The sequence below is a fragment of the Podarcis erhardii genome, assembly GCF_964252035.2.
Source record: "Podarcis erhardii genome assembly, chromosome: 5".
Lineage (NCBI taxonomy): Eukaryota > Metazoa > Chordata > Lepidosauria > Squamata > Lacertidae > Podarcis > Podarcis erhardii.
In genome coordinates, this window is record NC_138509.1 from 67,776,962 (window position 1) to 67,785,565 (window position 8,604).

The following is an 8,604-nucleotide window of genomic DNA, read 5'->3' on the forward strand; positions in this document are numbered from 1 at the left end:
GGAGTTAAACAACATTTGGTGGGTTAGCTCCCCATTTCTCTCCTAGTCCAAGAGAGGCTTGATCACCTTTGCTCTTGTGTATTTTTACCATTGGTGTAAATATGTGATTGATTCTTTGTGGCACACCCAGATGTGTCATCACATAAGAGACAGAAAATCCCCAAGACGGCATGGGGAGAGATGGTACCTCAGGTGGGGGACATGTCATGCTCCTTCTGGGGCAGTTTGTCCACCTTGCACTCAGCTCTCACCTGTGGCTCCTAGAAGCTGTCAACATGTGACTGGCCACACGCTGGGAACAGCTTCGACTGGCTGGCTAAACCAGGTGAGGGTAGCCAATGGCTCTCAAGCCTTTGGTGAGTTAGGGACTTCGCCTGCATGTGAAGCCAGGTTCCGGCAGACTTGAGTGGACAAGACCAATAGTGGGGCCAACAGTCAAGAAGGCAGTTATGTAGAGGGAAGTGAGGGGCAGATGGGGCATGCCAACCTGGGAAGGTAGCCCATCTCGGGAGAAGGAAAACTCTGATCTTAAACCTTCACTGCCTTTGGGGATATATATCTTTGGGAGAAGAGGGGTGAAGGAGTAAACCCTGCACAAATCCAGGGTAGAGTCCCTACGACATTTGGACGGTGTCTTGTATGCCTCCTTCCAGCAACTCCTGCAGCCAAGCTGGTGTCAAACGTCTTGCTCTGCTTCCTTTTGGACCACATCAGCAAGGCCAAGAGGTCTTGTCATCTGGGCAGCCCAGGATCTCCATACACACTGCCCAGACTTGCACCTTGGGGAGGCCCCCTTGGTTCTGCCAACCCAGCAGTTTGACTTCACCCTGCCTGGAGGCACTTTCATTACTTTCATTATTCTCATTTTGTGTGTGGGTGTGGGTGTCTGCACATATGTGTGTTTTTGTATGGAATGTTTCAGAGGGAATAAGACGGTAAATAACAAATAACAAACTAAATATTGATGTATGTAATTTTTATTTCTTAATTATATTTAGTGGTAGCATGGTTGTATTGTTTTTTGTAACATAAAATCATTCAATAAAAATTATTTTTTAAAAAGCAGCAGCAGCTGGAGGCGCTTTACCCAGCCGGTAACTCAGGCATAGGCAAACTCGGCCCTCCAGAAGTTTTGGGACTACAACTCCCATCATCCCTAGCTAACAGGACAAGTGGTCAGGGATGATGGGCATTGTAGTCCCAAAACATCTGGAGGGCTGAGTTTGCCTATGCCTGCACTAACGCTTAAAACTGAGCCCCACTCGCGTCACAGGGCAGCGTTTGTGCTGCTGCCTTGAGCTGCCATTGCAACAAATCGCGCTAAAGCAGAACGAGGTGCCTATCTCGAGCGCCTCCTCTCTCGTGTGGCTTTCTCTCCCTCCCACCTTCGCCTCTCCTTCGGCGCTGCTGCTTTTTGCACGCAAACCAAGCTCCGCAGTGCTGGGTGCGGACGGACTCAAAAGCACAGCCAACACACAGCACCAGCGCTTCAAGCCGGCGCGCTCTCTATGGCGCAAGCATAGAGGCCGCGGCACCATCGGAGCCTAGAGCGGACTGATCAAACGCCGCTTCCGGATTGCGTTCCCTTAGAAACCAGCGGCGCTGCGACCCGGAAGCGCATGAGGGACAAGTTCCGGGTCGCCGCGCCATGGCTGCGCTAGGAGCGTCTGGGTGCTTGCAGGGCGGGAGGGTCGCCGTGGCTTCGCTGCTCCTGAGGCAGCGGGCGCAGGGACGCCGCGCCGCGTGGGGATGGCGGGGCCTCTGCCAAGGCCCGGAGGCGGGTGAGTCCCTCGGGGGGCGGATGCAGGCGGACAGGCTGCCCCCCACGTTGGGCGCGTGAGGCGACGCCGCGTCTGAAAGCGCCTCCAGTGGAAATGGCTCACCTGGTTGGGGCTCAAGGGCTAACCAAGGAGGCAGGTGGGCAGGCGGAACTTGCTGCTGCTGCTGGCTTTTGCCGGTTAACGACCCCACCCCAATAAATGGGACGCTTAGGGGAAGGGGCTGGGCTGGCACCGATCTGCTGGGCCTGATCCAGGCATCTTCGTTGTGCAGTGAAAGAAGCATCTCTTCCCCCGCCCCACGCCGTGCGCCTCTCCCACCCTCCCTGCACTGGCCCACACAAGTGGCAGGGCTCTGGCCAGGACCTTAGGGTTGCAGCCTAAGTCTTTTTTGTAAAACATCCAATATTGCAACCAAAAGTTAGTCCCCATGTGTTTAATGGGACTCTAAGATAAAACATGCATAGGTCATGCCTAAATTACAGCTGGCACCTTAGTAGTATCGTTAAAGTCTCACTTTTCAAAACTGCATTTTCAAAACAGTATTTGAGCTGTTGCTTTCCTGCAAGACCAGAGCTTTCTGAACTTTTCACATTGGAGATGCACTTTTTGGACATGCATTATTCCGCGGCGCAGTAATTTAGTTTTACTAGCAAACCAGAGGTTAAGCTAACCCCTTATAAGAGATATCATACAACACACTGCAGCTGACGCACTAACACAGTTTGGAAAGCTCTGTGCTAGACCAACCACTTGTTTTTCAGGGGAGAAGAAATCTGATGTTCCAAAACCTTCTTTTACGGATGAAAAAGTTCAGAACTTACTCTTCCAGATGACAGGACTGAATTTGCAGAAAGTCTTTAAGCCAGTAAAACAAGAACTCAACCCCCCAACGTACAAGCTCATGACAGAAGCGCAGCTGGAGGAGGTATATTGCCACTGTTCAAGAAATAATATATATGGGTTTAAGATACGAATAGAAGACACTTCTGGTTGTTTTTTATTTATTTGCTTTGGCCGTAAGAAGAGTTAGGAAATATAGGCACTCAAAACATTTATATATTTGTTAAGATGTGTATGTTGTGGTTCTAACATACCAAGGTAGTTGCGAAAAAACATTTAAAATATTTTAAATTATTCAGAGCAATACAATGACCATATAATATACCTTGAGAAATGTATTGCTTATGCAGTGGTAATAATGAGCATGAATGTTGAAATGTTGTAAACAGTAACTGATTCAGAGTAGCCCTGTACAGCAGGAAAAAAAAATCTCTCTGTCTCATTTTGATCCAGATGGCAATCAAGTACATGAAAATTGATGAAATCTAACTTGAAGTATGCTAATGTGGTCACAACTCTTTAATATCCCAGGCACTTAGTTATGGGGCATGTAAATAAGTATTTCCATGAACTCAGATCAATAATAGGGGCAGCTTGTTAAAAAAAAAATTATCTGCTCTTTCATTTGTCACTCATGTTTTTATTAGTATTTTTGAACAATTATCAAATGCTAACATGTTTTACCAATGAAATGACAACAAATAATAATTTTTGTGTAAAAAATTGTAGTAAGACATGCAAAAATATCTGAAACCTTTGGGTTTAATTGTCACCATTTCAATTTGCATATTTTTGCATGGCTAAACCATTTCTCCCCCTGTCCTTCAAAAACCTATATCTATCAAATATTTACATTTTTTATGTTAGATGATTTTCCAATATGACATTTTCTGTGCAATTAATTACTCACTTCTTTCTTTTAGGCCACAAAAGCTGCTGTTGAGAAGGCTAAAGAGAGGCTCAAAATGCCTCCTGTATTAAGTGAGCGGGAGCCAATTAATGATGTATTAGCAGAAGACAAGATTCTGGATGGAATAGAACCTTATAAATATGTATTTACTGACCTAGCATACAGCACCCCTCACCGTGTGAGTCTGTTAGCTACCTTGAAAAATATCAATGAATTTTACCCACTTTGCAGTTACACTAATAGACACCGTAATCTACAAGGAAATACACTGTTTTATTGTATACACAGGATCACAACAGCAGCTGCTTCTGGAATCATGATATGCAGTTTTAGGATAAAACAAAACAAATTCCTTCCAGTAGCACCTTAAAGACCAACTAAGTCAGTTCTTGGTATGAGCTTTCGTGTGCATGCACACTTCTTCAGATAGATAGCTGGGTCTGGTTTCTTTTAGGATAGATAGCTGGGTCTGGTTTTTTGCTTTTTAAAAAAATACCATTGATGGATTTGAAGAAAGGAAGAACTTTGCCATCCTTGGACACAGAGAGCTTTTTGCTCATGGCATGTTGTGACACTATATTCTTGGGCTGGCCTATACCCTCTTGTAAAGTAGTACTTGATGCTTCTGAAAAAAACACTTTTTCTCCATGGACCACTTGAATATTGGCTGAGTCTTGAAAGACCACATCATAAATTTGTTTTTTGTTCTACAAATCCAAACACAAAGCTCACATTTTAATAACTGCAGTCTGGCCTTTTTAATAGGATAGATGGGCCTGTTTTGTGAGCAAAGATCTGTGAAATTGTAATGTTTGTCAGCTTTATTCTCAGATCAGGTGCAGCATCCATCCTGCTGCTTCATTTTGAAGTATGCTGATGTTAGCCTTTTCACAGGCTATCACAGTAGAGATTGCAGACCACAAGTTTAAGAACTTGTGCCCTATCTGATCCCAGTTGTCCCTCAAGATACTTCCCATGGGGTCAACAGAGGCCTGAATCATTTTCTTTTGGATGACTGAACAGGGCTCTTGTTTCCTTTACTATGTTCTTTCTATTGGAATTAAGTTTACACTTGAACCTATAGAATTCATTGCTACAAGATGCTGTGCCTTAAATTCACGTAGGATATGGCAATAAAGGGGTACTGGGTATAATAGCTAAATGAAACTAAAGAGAATGATTTTCTAGGTGGCAATATCTTGTGTTCTGACTAGCCTGTGAGCTTTCTAGAGACTATTGGCTGACTGTTGTTGAGAGAACAGTTGGATTAGCAGAACTGAACTAGTAAGGTAACTCCCATACTCCTAGCTTTTTGGTCTTTAAATCCCTTCCAAGCAGCAGTAACGTCAGCTTCAGGTAAGCTGAACAAGCATGTTCTGTTTTCACTGTGAAGAAGACATGATACAATTTACTTTTTCAAATATCTTGATAGGAAGTTACTGAAAAACAATTGGCCTTTTAAGTTTGCACTGTTCCATATCTTAAAGTAAAGAGACATGGAACAGATGACTACAAGTGCCGCTTACTTCTCTTTTCAATTTCAGGAACGCTTTATTGTAGTTCGAGAAACAAATGGAACATTACGCAAGGCCACTTGGGAGGAACGGGACAGAATGATACAAATATACTTCCCAAAAGAAGGGCGCAAAATTATTCCTCCAGTTCTATTCAAAGAAGAAAACCTTATGGTAAAAGCTAGTATTCAGCCTTGTGCAAAGCAATTAATCTTACTCACGTGAGCAATATGAGACAAATATATTTGGCCTACTGCACCTTTGCCATTGTCTCAACTTCCTTCTTCATGATTTTCTAAATTATCCTTAGGCTATATGGCCCATTTGGAAACTCAGTTCTCTGTTTGCGAAACCATAGTTTAAAAGCTGGGAATGAGCAGTGAAAATACACACTCCATTCTCACTGTCTTCTGGTTTCCTTCCTGTGTGGGCACTTATTTCCTGGTATAATTAACCTGCAGTTATGTCCAAAACTCGTTTAATGAGTTTTACTTCCCAGAATCTTAAAGCACATTTTGAAGTTGCATTTAAGAATACAGTAATAGACTACCATGCTCAGTTTTGGTTATTAGAGAAAACTGCAGTTTAATTACACCAGGATGGGATGAGGAAACATATCCTATCCTTTGCAGCCTATGGGAAGGTGGGAGGACTCAGAGGCTGGTAAGGAAGGTGCCTCATCGCTTACTGGGGTCTGGGAAGGTCACAGGAGGGCCCTGAGACCTGCAACCTTCACAGACCCCAGTAAGCAGCCCTCCCATCTTTTAGTGGGGGCACTATGCACTATTTTGTTTTTGCCCATGGACCCCCAGAACAGAGTCCTCATGTAAATGGTGTAGTATAACAATCCACTGTAGTATAAAAATCCAATGAAAATGAAGCTGATAAAACTACTTTGAGATCAGGATCTTTGACAGTGCTGGTAATCTTGATAGAATCTATTAAAGAACGGACCCAAAACATTTTTGCAACTGCTGTCGGATGAGAACCCTAAATTATTGCCACTGCTTAGACCTGGACTATTACTGTTATTGAGTCTGGTTTTTTGATGCAGGATGCTTCATTTATATTTCATTCTTGTTACTATTGTTCCAGACGACGTTTCTTCAAGACCGCCATGAAGAACTCCTTGATCGTTGCCTTGTACAGTTTGAGCCAGATTCACCTGACTATATCAGAGTGAGTTGCCAACATTTGGGCAGGGAGTGTGGGGTTGAGACAGCTGCTGTTTCCAAAGGGGTAGTCATGTTTTTGTTGTAACAGTCTTAACTTTTTGCACATTAAACAAATTTATTATGGCATAAACTTTCATGGGCTGCAGCTGACCAAAGTGTTATCCTATATGCCAGATGGTATCATTCCTCAAAGTTGTTATCCCTTTGACACCACTGTTTACAATCCCCTTCTTACTTGACCCTGTAAGTTGGTTGTGTGTATACCTGCAACTCAGGATAACACTACATGCAGATGAAGTGGACTTGTCCATGAAAGGTAATGCTACATTTGTTTAGTCTTTAAGGTGCCCCAAGTCTTTGTTGTTTTTGCTACATACACTTATTCCGGAAACTTACTCAGGAAGCTATTACGTTTAAGCATTATTATGTTTCAACTTCTGCACAGGTTCATCAGCGGACGTATGATGATATTGAGAAACATGGAAAATATGATCTGCTGCGTTCAACAAGACACTTTGGAGGAATGGTGTGGTACTTTACAAATAGAAAGAGGATTGATGGATTGCTGATAGATATGCTCCAAAGAGATTTGTAAGTGCTGTTTATTGAGCTAGAGTTATCTAGGTTCTTCATGGCAATATAGAATTTAAAAGTTCATATTTAAGCAGCCTATCTGCTGAGATTAGTTGCACAAGCATCAAAGTTGCACTTGTTCAGGATCAAAGCACTGGCTGACTTTTATTCAGGAACTGTAGGCTGGGTTCTTAGCGATCATTAACATACTTTGAAAAAGTTTGCCATGAGACACCAGTTTAATAGTGTTTCCTGTCAATAATAGACTATGCCTAGCTAGCAATTCCTGCAGCTATTGCTTATTTTCATTTCCACCTGTATGGGTAGAATAATTCAGTTCCATTTATTATTATTTATTAAACTTGTATACCACCCTTTATATACTACTCCATACATCTCAGAGTGGTTCACAACATAAAAATACAAGAGAAAAAAAAGAGAAAATATATAATAAAAACAAGAATAATCCCCCCCACACATATTTTATTATTATTTACTCATCCAAAACATATTTTGGTGTCATCCAGGAATCAATTCAGTTTGAGTAAGGCTGCAAAACGTGATTCGAGTGTCAGGGTAAGGTATCAGATTGGATTTTCCTGTGAAGCTGCAGTCCTTTGGAATAATCCCTTTAAACTTGGTGGGAAGTAAGACTTCTCCAATACATGTTCATCAGTGATGCTGGATAGTTTTACAAAGGCATTAAACTCTAGTGGTGTTGGGAGGTAACCCAATATTGAAAGGGGGTTATTCATATTGTAAAGGTACGTGTGTGACTACAGAACGCCCAGAGCAGGAGGTGTGTTGGAGAGGTCTTTCTATGATATAATCCCTACTGCTGGAATGGCTCCTATATGGGTCTGAACCCAAATGGAGACACTACCTGCACAGGTGGCAAGGGTGAAGCTGAGATCGGAAATGAATTCAGCTGGGTAAAAACCCACCTCTTTGAAGATATTTGCTCATAGTGGTGGCTTACATCTGTTAGTAATTCCTCAAAACTTAGTTCTTTTAGCTAGTGAATTTAATAAAACAACAAGCTAGTTTAATGTGTTTGTGTGGAGTACTAACTGTGATGGTTCCTAGAAAAGCAATTAAGTCTTGAATAACTTCTGTATTTCAGAATCGAGGACGCAGTAAGCTTAGTTACTTTGTATCACATGCTCCATCCTGATTGCCAGTCAGCAAAAGAAGCACACGAATATGACATCCAAGGACTAGATTTAATTAAGGTATACAAATCTTTTATATCAGCCTCTTTTCATGTGATAGGTACTTATCACAGCAGTTTTCCTTTTTTGGAGTTTTGGGACAAGAAATATTGTACCCATTTGTGGAAGCAATTCATCCATGGAACAGTTTGTTAAAAGGCCAACATTTCATGGAGCTGAACTTATCTTTATTCAGTGTTAAATAATTCCTATATGGACTAGAGACTGCACAGCTTTTAACTTCATAACCTGTATCCTCCATTTCACAAAATGTAATTTAGAACATTAAGCTAGTTTCATCATTTTGAGGTTACCTGCTGGAGCCCAACGCAAGTAACACAGCCAAAAGCTTGCTGGCTACCTAATTATTATCATTTACATTTTTGTACAGGTTTTTGTGAAGACAGAATCACAGAGAGCTGGATACATTGAACTTGCACTCCAGTCTTATCAAGCAACTAAGCCTAGGTCTGCAGCTTCATAAAGAATTTACCAATCCACTTAATATGATGTTTGTGAGTGGAAGGGTGGTGTAAAATGTATATAGAATTCTGAATAAAATACTTTTTGCTGTATAACGTATAGGAAGTAGCTTTAGTT

At 42.0% G+C, this 8,604-nt stretch overlaps 1 protein-coding gene across 1 annotated transcript; it reads left to right on the forward strand.

Annotated features, from left to right (window-relative positions):
* The first annotated feature begins 1,623 nt into the window (after positions 1-1,623).
* MRPS22 (mitochondrial ribosomal protein S22) lies at positions 1,624-8,582 on the forward strand. Its single transcript, XM_081863616.1, has 8 exons — positions 1,624-1,781; positions 2,543-2,706; positions 3,545-3,709; positions 5,076-5,219; positions 6,141-6,224; positions 6,666-6,811; positions 7,917-8,025; positions 8,396-8,582. Exons 1-8 carry the CDS (start codon positions 1,649-1,651, stop codon positions 8,486-8,488), a joined length of 1,038 nt encoding a protein of 345 aa, XP_081719742.1. The 5' UTR covers positions 1,624-1,648; the 3' UTR covers positions 8,489-8,582.
* The last annotated feature ends 22 nt before the right edge of the window (positions 8,583-8,604 follow it).